This window comes from Electrophorus electricus, chromosome 8, assembly GCF_013358815.1.
Source record: "Electrophorus electricus isolate fEleEle1 chromosome 8, fEleEle1.pri, whole genome shotgun sequence".
NCBI classification, from domain to species: domain Eukaryota; kingdom Metazoa; phylum Chordata; class Actinopteri; order Gymnotiformes; family Gymnotidae; genus Electrophorus; species Electrophorus electricus.
The window spans coordinates 2,118,288-2,134,090 of record NC_049542.1 but is presented as its reverse complement, the minus strand read 5'-3'; the positions used below and the strand labels follow the sequence as shown (position 1 = coordinate 2,134,090).

The window sequence follows — 15,803 nt, the reverse complement described above, 5'->3', positions numbered from 1 at the left end:
CTATGTTCTACTGAGAGAGAGAGAGAGAGAGAGAGAGAGAGAGAGAGAGAGAGAGAGAGAGAGAGAGAGAGAGAGAGAGAGAGGGGTAATGTAAAGAAATTGTGTGTCCATATCCATTTTTGTCTTAGTGGAGGTGGAGATGTCTGTACTTCAAAACCCACGTGAGGCAGCACACCAGCTGTTCTGCAGGTCCACACACAGACCAGTGAAGAGCAAGCACCCCTGCACCACTCACACACCCACGCAGAGGCCCAGACACAGACCAGTGGAGAGGGAAGCACCCCTGTGCCACTCACACACCCACACAGAGGCCCAGACACAGACCAGTGGAGAGGGAAGCACCCCTGTGCCACTCACACACCCACACAGAGGCCCAGACACAGACCTCAACCCAGACCAGTGGAGAGGAAGCACCCCTGCACCACTCACACACCCCTGCCTCACTCACACACCCACACAGAGGCCCAGACACAGACCAGTGGAGAGGAAGCACCCCTGTGCCACTCACACACCCACACAGAGGTCCAGACACAGACCAGTGGAGAGGAAGCACCCCTGCACCACTCACACACCCACGCAGAGGTCCAGACACAGACCAGTGGAGAGGAAGCACCCCTGCACCACTCACACACCCACGCAGAGGTCCAGACACAGACCAGTGGAGAGGAAGCACCCCTGCACCACTCACACACCCACGCAGAGTTCTGGATCTGAGACGTGAGAGCAGCCTGCATTCCTGAGAATGGGAAGTTCTGGATCTGGATCGCCCCACAAATGAGTGACACTTATTGCACTTATTACATTATACCTACTTCAATGTAAGTTACTTTTGGGTATGAAATACTATGAAGCCTATTTTGGTGTTTTAATGTTTGGTAGGCCATCCAGGGCTGATCTAAGCTTTCTAAGAGTTTATTAACAGATAGCAGTCAGAGGAGGATAGATTTAGTGTGTTTGGTTCCTCCCCCTTTGAATCTTGATTCCTCTCAAGGTTTCTTCCTCCTGCTCTAGGGAGTTTTTAATTGTCACTGTCACCCTTGGTTTGCTGACTGGGGGTTTGGACTTGGACATTTGTAAAGCTGCTTTGTGACATCTGTTGTAAAAAGTGCTATATAAATAAATTTGATTTAATAGTTAAGTGCAGGAAGTGAAAAACATGATTTGACTGATGTGTTGTAATACTTACTCAAAGTAACTCACAAACAAGGTAAAGTGTTCCACAGGTCTATATAATATGCACGAGAGAGAGAGCATGTGAAGCTAGGTGAAGTTAGCGCTCAGCGCGAGCACCTCTGAGACTGCTGCAAGTTCGCTCTCTGGTGGAGCAGCAGCAGAACTGCAGGGATTCCCCAGACCAGAGAAACAGGCTTTACTCAAAAACAGACGTGAGGTCCTTTTCTAAACTCTACAGGGATATAGAGTGGAAAAAGAAGGAGGAGTGGAGAAGAGCTGGGGGGGGGGGAGAGAGAGAGAGAGAGAGAGAGAGAGCGAGAGAGAGAGAGAGAGACACACACACACACAGACAGACACACACAGACACAGAACACAACACACAAAGAGAGTGTGTGAAAGATGTGTGTGAGTGAGAGAGAGGTAGGTGTACTTCCATCAGATAGAGCAAAGACCAAACTAAAAGACAAAGGTAAAGGATATTCAGGCAAAGAGATTGTGTCTCTAACAGCCACTAGTGTAACGCTGATGTCCATGTGCAGTGAAAACATACAGCTGTGAAGAAGTCCCAGTATGAGCCAGACACTAGATTAGATTAGCAGGTCCCTCAAACATGCACGCGTTGTTTGAATATTCTGAATCTTCTGTAGCGCTGCACAGCTGAGAACACAGAGCACCACGCACTGTCCAGACGGCTTTCACTGTCTCTGTGATGAGGTCTCCTGTCTCATCTAGGACTCCACTGATCTTTTCAACCAGAATGACTCCGGATGGTGACTCGGTAATTCTTGTTAACGTTAACCTGCAATAAAGGATTGACCAGCAGTTCTCTTCTATTAATTCTGAAGTCTGCATCATCATTTTCTATTTGAATGTTTAATTTTAAAACTAGCTGACTGGGGATTTAGGAACGACATTTATCGGTGGCCCGTACTACGGGAACTTTGTCTGTGGACCCACACTGTTATCAGCACAAACTGACAAATGACCTAAAAACTGCATTGTTCTGTGTGTGATGGCTGAAATTGACAGAAGCGCACGTTTTGAAGGTAAGATGATGCCTTTTAAAAGGTCTGCATAGTTGAAAATTTCAGACTTTTGTTCAGAGAGTTTTGTAGTGGTTGGGTCTCGGGATCATAGAAAGTGCAGACTGAGTGTTGGTGAATGAGAATAGATTGTTAACGTTATAAAAACAATTAAAAGGAGTAACAAAAATGAAAGTGAGACCTTATGCAAACTTAAATGATTGTGTGAAAAAAATCTGTATGACAAATAACTATGAAAAAGCCATCCTATAAAAATTTTAAAAAGTAATAGCAAACACCAGCTTGATAAAAAACATACAACTATGAGATGAACAACTGCTCAGAGAGAGATACAGACAAAAGAGCTCAGAGTAAAAAGGCAAAAGCACACAAAGAGATAAATGTTAAATGTAGTTGATTGGGTTTGTCTAAAGTGTTCACCTAAGTGTTTGTCGTTTTGTTTCTTAAAAGCAAATTAGGTCATCTAAACGGCTTAGAATTCTTGGTTTTGAAGAACATATAAAAAATACTTATGCATAGTAATTTATTGATTGAAACACTGGGAACTCAAACTCATATCAAACTTTGGCTATTAAGCGAGTGACATACCTTAAATAACGCGGAAAACCGCTTTTCTTCACTTGAGGAAAAAGAAAAGCTATTGCTACCAATGTTTAACTTGTTGTTATCTAGCCATTTATCATTAAGGGCAATATTAGGTTTGGAACTTTTGCCATGGGGGCAGGTGAACCGTTGTCAACTCCAGCAAACAGGTGATGAGCAAACAAATCCAAGGAGCAGAAAAAAGAGTTGACCTTTAATGACCTTATAAAATGCAAAAACATTTTGTGAGGCTGTGAGGCCGTAACAAGGAAAAAGAAGTACAAATGGCTAATGTAATGGAAGTTGTGAAAAAGTGAGCAGCAGCAAAACAAACAGAAGCACAAATGGAAGGGGTTTTCAGTGTATTTTACAGAGCTTATCATTCATAAACAAACAATCATACTGGTGCAACTGTCTTCAGGAGTGATGCAAGCCAAAATAGCAAACAAAACCCAGACTAATTAAATAAAACTACACACTAACTAATCATAACAACACAACTCCCTAACACAAAAACAGAAACCAAACAAACGCCCAACAAAAATAGCAGTCACTCCCTACCACCAGTGTCCAACACCAAAATACCAAACAAACGATATTTACACAATCTAAATATATGTATATATGTATATATACACAACTGCTGAAGCAGGAAGGGCGAAGCCAAAGACGAAGTCCAAAAATGAGGAAACACTCACTCACTCATTCATTCATTCATTCACTCTCACTCACTCACTCACTCACTCATTCATTCATTCATTCATTCACTCTCACTCACTCACTCACTCACTCACTCATTCAATCTCTCTCTCTCTCTCTCTCTCTCTCTCTCTCTCTCTCTCTCTCTCTCTCTCTACTGGGAGGGGCCTTTAAATAGCCAACACAGTTGGCTGGGAAAGCCGGCAAGGAAAGGGGCGGAGTCTCAATCAGGGTGGAAATCCTGGCAGTGGATCTGGAGCACACACACACATCCATCTTTCCGTAACAAATATGTGACAGGAATTGTGTGGAATCCATTCTAAATCCACTCTTATTCGTTCTATAAGTCTAAACAGTGGTTTGAATGTTTTTTATATCTTTTTTATAGATTTGGTCAGCTTTTGGTGGTTTCTGTTATAAAGTCGCTAAAATATTCAAAATTCAGTGAAAAGTTCTGGGAGATCAATCCATCATCCCTCAGACGCCGTGTGGCAGAAAGAGTCTGACAGTTTTATGGAACAGCTAAGGAAAATTAAAGTTTTGGACCAGACTTCAGCAACCATCCAACACTAATATACTAAATGCTACTTGGCATTTCCCCTCTGAGGCTGTCAAATCAAATCCTGTTAATTGGTGGTTATATTTTGGTAATTTTTATAGATAATATTGATTTTCTGTATTTAGGTACAATCAGTCATTCCTTTTTTAATCAGAACTATATGACATTGTAGTCAGTCATACACAATTTACAATGTATGTGTACCTGATTAAAATAGCGTAGCTTTCTCATCTAAGCCTCAAATCATTCAAGGCTGAAAAAAAAAAATCTTTCTCCTCTTTTAATCTCCCATAATTAACTTTACTGACATGTGAAACTGGCCATTACAGCAGCTCAATGAATCTGTTTTTCAGAGCCACCTACTTCTTTGTGGCCAGCGCTTGTGTAAATCATGAGGTGGCAGTAGATCATGTGGGAGGAGATCCAGGAGCATATAGACGCAACAGCTCCAAGTGCTCCAACTAATGTAGTAGTGTTGTAAACAGACCTAGTGTTGCTATGACGACTGTAGTACGACAGGTCACATGAAGCCACATAACATGAAAATAACACAAAATACCCATATCAGTGAAAGATTACCTTGAGTCTTTAAGAACAGAAGTTGTCAGATATCGCTGGACCTCGTTCAGGTGGACAGGGCTGGGTATAGAGCCTGGTACACACAAACAGAAACAGACTGCTTATTTAAACCAACAATGAGTACAGGACAGGAAAATTGTGCAGTGTTTTGCTATGGAAGTGTTTTCAGAGCTCTGTGTACTTTTGTATTCTTAAAAATAGATTGTTTACAGTCTCATTTACTAATGTACATGTGTGGAGATGAACTGGTCCAGTAACACTACACACAGAACCCATGAGCTTATTCAAAAAACTGTTAACAGACAGACAAGCATACATAACCAAAAACAGTCATCCAGCAGACATCACCCAATCATCACTCACCCTTGTCGATTTTTACTTTGGCCAGTTTCATCTGTAAGTCAATCTGCTGGACCTCAATGCTCCACTGTTGGTTCATCAGAGCCGTCTTTTGAGAGGTGAGCTGATTCAGCTGGTTTTCAAGAGCTTTGATTTTTGCAGCAGCAGCGGGGGATGTTGCGGCATCGTAAATGGACTTGACGATTGGCCCAATGAACGGCACAATCGCAGCGAAGATTCCGAGGCCTGAGCTTTTGCTTGTCACGTCCCTTACATAACTCTCAAGTTCCAGGTTTTTGGCATCTATCTTCCTTTTGGTGTCTTCAAGCTCGTTCCTAACTCCGGCAAGCTTTTCTTCAAGGGTCTTTATAGCTCCCTCCATTTCCTGAACTTCCTTGGAAAGCTGCTCAGACTTGGCCTCAGTGTTTGCCTTTTCAGTGATGATGTCACTGGTAGTTGTGGCCACGTCTCCGTTGTGTTGAACATAGCTAAATATTAAAAGTGTGAAAATAGTCAACATTCATTTACTTTGTGTGTCTGTAGGTTGAGAAGATTCCAGCTATTTGTTATCAGTCTATGTCACTGTGTCATTAAAGCTGCACTAGGTAACATTTGTTTGTTAAAATTGAAAGAAGTCACATTACTAAGCCAAGAGGAAAAACCTTCTGCTAAAATATAGTGTCTTTCTGCAAGTCACCCTATAAAGCATGAAATATTCATTCAGATTCAGAACTGTTGGATCAGATTTGGCAAGAGTTTTCTGAACCACATCAGATGTCTTTATGAATTAACGAATCACACGCACAGGATCAAAAACAAGGTCCAGCTCGATTGGCCGTTTCCCTGAGTAATGTTACAGGGGGCGTGGCTCACAGTTCTGATATACCTGTGCATGTGTACAGTGCTGAAAGTCAGTGAATTGAAGGATAGAGATACTGCCTCATATGGAGACATCAGAACGGCAACCCCAGTCATCCTCTGCAGCATTACCCGCATGTGACTCCTACACATTGTGTTGACTTTTCAGGGGTGGCAACAGCCTGCAGGGGTTCAGGAATGTTCGTTTATTTTTGATTGCTGTACAGGTACATTATGTTGGTGGTTTGCTAGCTAGCAAGCAAACAAGCAATTTATTATTGATTTGGAATTTAATGTTATCTTGTGTATTGTACAAGGTAAATGTTAAGCTGTTTTAGCTATGTAGCCAATGTTAGCTGGCAAATTCGCTAATGTTATGATATAATCACTTTGCTGACAGTGTCTTTTTTGTTTCAGAGTTTGTCCTCTTATGTCTGAACAAAGAAAGCCTTTAAACTCTCAGATTATTTCCAGTGCTACCATCTCTCTCATTTCATGTATGCAACGATAACTTTAAATGAAACTTGGCTAACATTTCACCTGTGCTACCAGGCTGTCGCGTACCTGCTGGATGATTACAAGAGTAAGTTAGATAATGCACTTACATCCTGACAGAGCATTCCAGAGAGATCTGATCAAATTCTCTGTGAACACTCCTTTAACATGAATACTCTTGCAATCATTAGATAAATTCACTTGGGGAAATGGAAGGCAGCACAACCCACTTTACAAAATGTTCATGATTCATGCGGTTGCATACTTCCACCAGAGTGGTCGCCAATTCTAAAAATCTACATAGTGCAGCTTTAAAGTACTACATATCAATCTTCACATCAGCACAGGCGTCACAGACACCAGAATAAAACTGAAATTGAAGAACTCTAAAAGCTAATAATTATTTAACTTTCAAACTATTAATCTGACATGCATTTCTCTACTAACAGAACAGCACTGCTTCACACCATTTCTATACATCATGGTGATCTAGGCTGCAAAAAATACATGTTGTTACCTTTGCACCATCTTGTCCACATCTGCAATAAGTTCACCAATCCAGGTTCTTGCTTTTTCCAGGTACCTTACCGCCAGTGTTGGTTTGTTTTTTTCAATAGCATGTATCAGCATTGGAAACAGTGATGAAACCAGGGTATGACTGGTGCCCATACACTGTGGTGGAAGGAATAACATAAGATATGCAGAATGTAATTTAGCATTTACCTCCCACCTTATATGACCTTTGCTGCTGCTGTTCCTCCATGTGATGGACATATTGGCTACAACCCAGTTACTGAGCTCATTAAGGATTCAGAGACATTTATGGTGATGTGATTACAAACATCTCGCCTCCTGCCTTTCAAATTGGTTCTGTGGTACTTGAGCAGGTCTGATTACTGAAGATCATCACAGTTTCTGTTCTGGAGCGTCAGTTACTGAGGCAGTAGAGTAGCAGCTTTTATTATGTCTCTCTTGTAAAACATTTTAACTTGATATGGACTGTGAAGCACTGAGGTGCATAGTTTATTAAAGTGGTGAAATAATTTGATCATACTGATTGGTTAAACCTTTTTCCTTAATGTACTCTAACACTGTGTGACCTTGTAACTGTAGTAATTTTAACTCTTTGTCTAGATTGATCATATAAGAATAAATACACAGCAGATCACATCAATCTCCTAATAACATGAAGAATTTACACGGAACCATCAACCCCACCCGCCTCACCTAATGAGGTGGGGATTATCACCCCACCTGTTATGATAATCAGCCCCAAGAGGAAGGAGTTTATAGACTTTTGACCAAGGCAGAGGGTCTGTCTCATCTTACACCACTCTTTCTCCTGAATTGTAAAAGCAGACTTCCAGCTAACAGAGAACATGCTCTGATTACATGCTCTTCAAATATAGAAACAGATGCTATTATGTTACAAAACCAGATGCTATTATGTTACATCTGTCAAAATTTTGTTCTTCATTTACTTTGTTTTTCTTCCATTGATAACACTTTTAAAATAAACTGTTCGTCAATTTAAGGATTTGGATTTTAATCTAGAATTACATTTTTTTTTTCCCCAAATGAGAAGGCCATAATTTTACTTAATGTGTCATTATGCCAATCAGAAAATCCTTTTGAAATGATCACATTTGTTCTATGGAACAAAAGAGATTGTACAAAATAAATCATTTTGTATTTTTAATATATGGTTTGCTCATTTTATATATTTAGTTAATCAGCTATTTAAATCTATTGGATATTTCATTACATTTTTCTTTAGTGTTTTAGAGGACACTGATTCAGTACCAGGACATGTTGATTCCAGAGTTCTGACTCTATTTTGTTATTCCGAAAATGTAGCGTTCTACTAATAAGAATGCTTTCAATTGGTTATATTTCTCTTATAAGGCTAATGTTAATTATGGTGGCATGTAGTTTTATAATTTGCAAAATAATTTATCAACACATTTTCTAGAAAACTTTAAACTATCAGTTTGATTTTTTTTTTGCTATGTCTGATATTTTAAGGTGAAGTGTTGCTGTAAATTCACTAGAATATCCAATCTATCATTATAACTTTGGATTCCAGTGTTTTACACAATACGGTCATTGATTGTTATTAATTCATTATAAATTATTTTCTTCCTGACAGACAGAAACGACCAGAGATCTCACCCTACACTGACACCATACCTTCAGCAGAAGAGCTTCAGAGGATCCAAAGAGAAGTTGGGTTTCCACAGCACGCTTCTTGAGGAGCCTCTCCATTTTTGGAAACTTAGCCAGACACAGGTAGGAGATGTGGTACAGCAGGGATATCTGCTTAGAAGTTGGTAGAAGCTCCTCTGTGAATCCTGGACTCCATACGGAGTTGGTTGGCACAAGTTCTGTTAATTGGTTAAAACATATTTGAATGAAACATGTGGTCAACCACCTATGCTGATATAATGTTTAAACCTTCTCATGTCCTAAAGAATTGGACAAAGTACAATCAATCACTCTGAAAAGATAATAAATCAAAACTTCCCTTTGCTGTTAGCCATTCTTTGTAAGACCAGGGAAGACTTGTAATCAGTGTTATCCTATAATTCAGTAAAAGAGATTAGAATGACGACGTCAAACAGAAAAACTGGACTACGTTTTGGTTCGTGAACCTAAAATAAAAAATGTGTAAATACTAAGAAGTGAACCTTACCTGTAAATCTTTGTACTTCTTGTTGGTACAGTGTGTTGAGGTCTCACTGCAGAACCTTTATACCATGCACACACCGCCTCTTACAAATTGCATTAAATTCGCAGTTCCATTTTATCACTCCCATCTAACTGTGTGATTGTGAAAAAGTTGCAATGGCAAACACTCCTTAAACATAAATTAAATTGCATCATATTCCTCCCACGCATATCCATGAGATAAAAAGACCTGTGTCCTGTGTTAATGAGTGTCCTGTATATGTCTTTGTATAGTAAACATCTTCAGACACAAGGCTTTGTCCTTCAGGAGTTTGTGGGATACACATTTATAAACTTCACAATTGACCATTTTCAGCTGAATGTGGAAAGTCAGTAATGTCATAGAATCTACAATGGTGCAAAGTGGATGATTGTATTATATATACTAAATGGATTAAATTTATTAAGAACGAAGCAAATAAACAAATAAATATATAACGTGACAAATCTGAAATAGGCGGTTTGTGGCAGTCCAGCACAACTTCATATTTGAATTATCTATAGGACTTGATAGAAAAAATGTAAGAAATGCATCCCTCAGCATGTCTTCCAGCGAACCTGTTGACAAACGAGGTGCAGAAGGTGTCGCCTCTATTTTCTAGTTAGACTGGACCTCCTCACTTTTGTAACAATATGATATCTGAAGTAGGTCATTGTGGCAAGCCTGCAAAAGGTTTTGTTTAAATAATGCACAGGACTTTATGGGGAGGGGGGATTAAATTTCTGGTGTATTTCCTATATTAACCTAAAGGCAAATAACACAATATTACACATTATTAAAATAAAAAAATGCTTTTCATTTAAGGCAAAAAGTTCTACCTTGGCTTTATGTCTTCAGATAGGAATGACACCTACCCAACAACATTGATTATGCAATCAGTCATTCAATATGAGCATTATCAACATTCCAATTAACTATTCAGACAAAGATGTGCCTTTTCCAAGTACAGAAATGTAATGCAAATGTACAGAAGTTTGGAGAAAGTAGAGTTTTATAGGGAAACTTCCTTTTTCTTTATCTTTCATCACCTTGTCTTGGATTTCCTCAGACCTTTGACAGCAATTTCTTTCTGTGTAAGAGGCGGGGTGTGCGTGGTATAAAGGTTCTCCAGTGAGACCTCAACACACTCAACCAGCAAGACGTACAAAGAGTTACAGGTAAGGTTCCCTTCTTAGTATTTGCACATTTTTTATTTTAGGTTCACGAACCAAAACATAGTCCAGTTGTTCTGTTTGATGATGTCATTCTAATCTCTTTTACTGAATTATAGGATAACACAGTTTACAAGTCTTACCTGGTCTTACATACAATGGCTAACAGCAAAGGCAAGTTTTAATTTATTATTTTTTTCAGAGTGATTGATTGTACTTTTTCCAATTCTTTAGGACATGAGAAGTTTTAGACATTATACCAGCATGGGTGGTTGACCACATGGTTCATTCAAATATGTTTTAACCGATTCACAGAACTTGTGCCAACCAACTCCGTATGGAGTCCAGGATTCACAGAGGAGCTCCTCCCAACTTCTAAGCAGATATCCCTGCTGTACCACATCTCTTACCTGTGTCTGGCTAAGTTTCCAAACTTGGAGAGGCTCCTCAGGAAGCGTGCTGTGGAAACACAACTTCTCTTTGGATCCTCTGAAGCTCTTCTGCTGAAGATATGGTGTAAGTGTAGGGTGAGATCTCTGGTGGTCGTTTCTGTCTGTAAGGAAGAAAATAATTTATAATGAATTAATAACAATTAATGACTGTATTGTGTAAAACACTGGAATCCAAAGTTATAATAACAGATTTGAAGAACAGAATGGATATTCTAGTCAACTTACAGCAACACTTCACCTTAAAATATCAGACATAGCAAAAACATATCAAACTGAAAGTTTTAGGTTTTCTTATTAGAAAATGTGTTGATAAATTCTTTTGCAAATAAATATAAAGCGATATTCAAAACTACATGCCACCGTAATTAACATTAGCCTTAGAAGAGAAATATTACAAATTGAAAGCATTCTTATTAGTAGAGCGTTACATTTTCAGAATAACAAAATAGAGTCAGAACTCTGGAATCAACCTGTCCATTTTGTACAATCGATTTATTTTGTACAATCTCTTTTGCTCCATAGAACAAATTTTAATTATTTCAAAAGGACTTTCTCATTGCCATAATGACACATTAAATAAAATTATGGCCTTCTCATTTAGGAAAAAAAATGTAATTACAGATTGAAATAAAAATCCTTAAACTGACAGTTTATTTTAAAAGTGTTATCAATGGAAGAAAAACAAAATAAATGAAGATCACAAATTTGACAGATGTTCAGTAGTAGAGGTTTTGTAACATAATAGCATCTGTTTCTATATTTGAAGAGCATGTAATCAGAGCATGTTCTCTGTTAGCTGGAAGTCTGCTTTTACAAATCAGGAGAAAGAGTGGTGTAAGATGAGACAGACCCTCTGCCTTGGTCAAAAGTCTATAAACTCCTTCCTCTTGGGGCTGATTATCATAACAGGTGGAGTGATAATCCCCACCTCATTAGGTGAGGCAGATGGGGTTGATGGTTCCATGTAAATTCTTCATGTTATTAGGAGATTGATGTGATCTGCTGTGTATTTATTCTTATATGATCAATCTAGACAAAGAGTTAAAATTACTACAGCTACAAGGTCACACATTGTCAGAGTACATTAAGGAAAAAGGTTTAACCAATCAGTATAATCAAATTATTTCACCACTTTAATAAACTATGCACCTCAGTGATTCACAGTCCACCTCAAGTTAAAATGTTTTACAAGAGAGATATAATACAAGCTGCTACTCTACTGCCTCAGTAACTGACGCTCCAGAACAGAAACCATGATGATCTTCAGTAATCAGACCTGCTCAAGTATGACAGAACCAATTTGAAAAGCAGGAGGTGAGATGTTTGTAATCACATCACCATAAATGTCTCTGAATCCTTAATGAGCTCAGTAACTGGGTTGTAGCCAATAAGTCCATCACATGGAGGAACAGCAGCAGCAAAGGTCATATAAGGGGGGAGGTAAATGTTAAATTACATTCTGCATATCTTATGTTATTCCTTCCACCAGTGTATGGGCACCAGTCAGAGCCTGGTTTCATCACTGTTTCCAATGCTGATACATGCTATTGAAAAAAACAAACCAACACTGGTCTGTTTAATGCTCTGTCAGGATGTAAGTGCATTATCTAACTTACTCTTGTAATCATCTAGCAGGTACGCGACAGCCTGGTAGCACAGGTGAAATGTTAGCCAAGTTTCATTTAAAGTTATCGTTGCATACATGAAATGAGAGAGATGGTAGCACAGGAAATAGTCTGAGAGATTAAAGGCTTTCCTTGTTCAGACATAAGAGGACAAACTCTGAAACAAAAAAGACACTGTCAGCAAAGTGATTATATAATAATATTAACGAATTTGCCAGCTAACATTGGCTACATAGCTAAAACAGCTTAACATTTACCTTGTACAATACACAAGATAACATTAAATTCCAAATCAATAATAAATTGCTTGTTTGCTTGCTAGCTAGCTAGCAAACCACCAACATAATGTACCTGTTCAGCAATCAAAAATAGACCAACATTCCTGAACCCCTGCAGGCTGTTGCCACCCCTGAAAAGTCAACACAATGTGTAGGAGTCACATGCGGGTAATGCTGCAGAGGATGACTGGGGTTGCCGTTCTGATGTCTCCATATGAGGCAGTATCTCTATCCTTCAATTCACTGACTTTCAGCACTGTACACATGCACAGGTATATCAGAACTGTGAGCCACGCCCCCTGTAACATTAGTCAGGGAACCAGCCAATCGAGCTGGACCTTGTTTTTGATCCTGTGCGTGTGATTCGTTAATTCATAAAAACATCTGATGTGGTTCAGAAAACTCTTGCCAAATCCGCCCCAACAGTTCTGAATCTGATTGAATATTTCATGCTTTATAGGGTGGCTTGCAGAAAGACACTATATTTTAGCAGAAGGTTTTTCCTCTTGGCTTAGTAATGTGACTTCTTTCAATTTTAACAAACAAATGTTACCTAGTGCAGCTTTAGTGACACAATGACATAGACTGATAACAAATAGCTGGAATCTTCTCAACCTACAGACACACAAAGTAAATGAATGTTGACTATTTTCACACTTTTAATATTTAGCTATGTTCAACACAACGGAGACGTGGCTACAACTACCAGTGACATCATCACTGAAAAGGCAAACACTGAGGCCAAGTCTGAGCAGCTTTCCCAGGAAGTTCAGGAAATGGAGGGAGCTATAAAGACCCTTGAAGAAAAGCTTGCCGGAGTTAGGAACGAGCTTGAAGACACCAAAAGGAAGATAGATGCCAAAAACCTGGAACTTGAGAGTTATGTAAGGGACGTGACAAGCAAAAGCTCAGGCCTCGGAATCTTCGCTGCGATTGTGCCGTTCATTGGGCCAATCGTCAAGTCCATTTACGATGCCGCAACATCCCCCGCTGCTGCTGCAAAAATCAAAGCTCTTGAAAACCGGCTGAATCAGCTCACCTCTCAAAAGACAGCTCTGATGAACCAAGAGTGGAGCATTGAGGTCCAGCAGATTGACTTACAGATGAAACTGGCCAAAGTAAAAATCGACAAGGGTGAGTGATTATTGGTGATGTCTGCTGGATGACTGTTTTTGCTTATGTATGCTTGTCTGTCTGTTAACAGTTTTTTAAATAAACTCATGGTTTCTGTGTGTAGTGTTACTGGACCAGTTCATCTCCACACATGTACATTAGTAAATGAGACTGTAAACAATCTATTTTAAGAATACAAAAGTACAGAGCTCTGAAAACACTTCCATAGCAAAACACTGCACAATTTTCCTGTCCTGTACTCATTGTTGGTTTAAATAAGCAGTCTGTTTCTATTTGTGTGTACCAGGCTCTATACCCAGCCCTGTCCACCTGAACGAGGTCCAGCAATATCTGACTAAAATCCAGAACATTGTGATTCAGATCAAAAACTTCTGGCAAAAGGTGCACAGTATGTTGGGTGTCGTGCAGAAAAAGACATTTGTTAATGAAGATCTTGTTGATGAACCTGAACGTAAAGAAGAATTTGTGAATTCAATCCAAAAGCCTTCAGAGGTAACTGATATTTGAAACAGTTACAGTAAAGTCAAATTACAATATACAATGACATTTTTTAAAATTCAAAAACACTGCACATTAGAGAAATGCTTGATAAGTATAGTGTGGAATCTATTGTTCATTATGTAAGTCAGAACAGTTGTCCAAATGGTTTTTGTATCTCTTTTACAGATTTGGTCAATGTTTGGTTGTTCCTGTGGTAAAGCTGCTGAAATATTCAAAATACAATCCAAGGATGCCTATGCGTTCCTGGAGATTGATCCATCGTCTCTCTCAGACGCCGTGTGGCAGGAAGAGTATAACAGTGTTATGGGACATCTACAGGAAATGAAAGTCTTGATCCAGACTCCAGCAGCCATCCAAAACTAAAGCACTAAATACTACTGTGCATTTCCCCTCTGAGGCTGTCAAATCAAATACTCTTGTTAATTGGTGGTCATATTTTGGTCATTTTTATAGAAAATGATTTTCTGTACAATCAGTCATTTCTTTTTTAATGAGAACTATATGACCTTGTTGTCAGTCACAATTTACAATGTATGTGTACCTGACTAGAATAGTGTAGATTTCTCATCTAAGCCTCAAATCATTCAAGGCTGAAAAATCTTTCTCCTCTTTTAATCTCTCCAATATTGAACTTTATTGCCATGTGAAACTGCCCATTAAAGCATCTCATAAAGAATCTCAGTTTTTCAAAGCCTCTACTTTAAGTTTTTGTGGCCAGTGATTAATCTGTAAAACATGAGGTGGCAGAAGATCACGTGTGAGGAGATCCAGGAAGTGGGCGGAGAGGTCCAGGAGCACAGACACAACAGCTCCAAGTGCTCCAGCTAATGCAGTAGGGTTCCAAACAGACTTAGTGTCGCTATGACGACTGTAGTACAATGACGGGTCACAACCCCCAAATCCTATCAGTTCCATGGGAGGACTGGAAGTGTCCCTTGATCATTTAGTGTGTTAGGTTACATTATACATGTTCAACCTCACGACAAACTTATTTCTCAGAACATGGTGTACTGCACAACTACATTATGCACTTGAAACCCCATAACATGAAAATAGCAACACAAATACCCATATCAGTGACAGACAAAGTATTTTGTGTATTATGCAAGTGATTTCTTTGGATTACTTCTTTAACAAAAGAACAAAATCAGTTGTCTTTTTTTAGGAGTTCCACCATTTCACATATAGTATTTGATGCATATTCCACCTGTGTATGTTACAGTGTTCTACATATGGTCATTTAATATGCAGACGGCTTTCACACATTTCTGTCATTGGTTCTCCTGGTCCTTCCTTTTCCCCTCTGAAGACTAGAGGAAGACATGCTAGGATATAATTTGAAGACAATCGAGTCAGTCTGTACCACTCATCATCCAATCAGAGACACAAACAGCAGTCTGGTCATGCCCTCTCTGTGTTTTAAACTTCTGATTTACTTTTAGAAGGCAAATAAAGTAAATAGAACCTGATTGTCAACTATATTTTAATCAGAAACTGAAGACTGAAACAGCAGCAGTGTGTTGCTTACACTTTTCTCCTAAGCACTGAAACGAAATTGTAGGGAGAAGTCAAAGTACCAAAGAAAATCCCAAGGTTTTTTGAAATTT

At 39.1% G+C, this 15,803-nt stretch overlaps 1 protein-coding gene across 1 annotated transcript; it reads right to left on the bottom strand.

The window, feature by feature from the left end:
• Positions 1-1,260: 1,260 nt before the first annotated feature.
• LOC118241840 lies at positions 1,261-8,592 on the bottom strand. Its single transcript, XM_035529152.1, has 5 exons — positions 8,518-8,592; positions 6,845-6,999; positions 4,999-5,462; positions 4,636-4,708; positions 1,261-1,336 (listed from the first exon to the last, which is right to left on the bottom strand). Exons 1-5 carry the CDS (start codon positions 8,590-8,592, stop codon positions 1,261-1,263), a joined length of 843 nt encoding a protein of 280 aa, XP_035385045.1.
• Positions 8,593-15,803: the final 7,211 nt, after the last annotated feature.

Bases quoted from the DNA above. Each gene is read 5' to 3' on its own strand.
- LOC118241840 (XM_035529152.1), bottom strand. From the start codon at position 8,592: ATGGAGAGGCTCCTCAAGAAGCGTGCTGTGGAAACCCAACTTCTCTTT. The intron at 4,709-4,998 runs GTGAGTGATGAT...TGTGTGTACCAG, and splicing joins CAAAGTAAAAATCGACAAGG to GCTCTATACCCAGCCCTGTC. The intron at 1,337-4,635 runs GTAATCTTTCAC...GAATCCCTGCAG, and splicing joins TCTGTTCTTAAAGACTCAAG to TTCTGCTGCTGCTCCACCAG.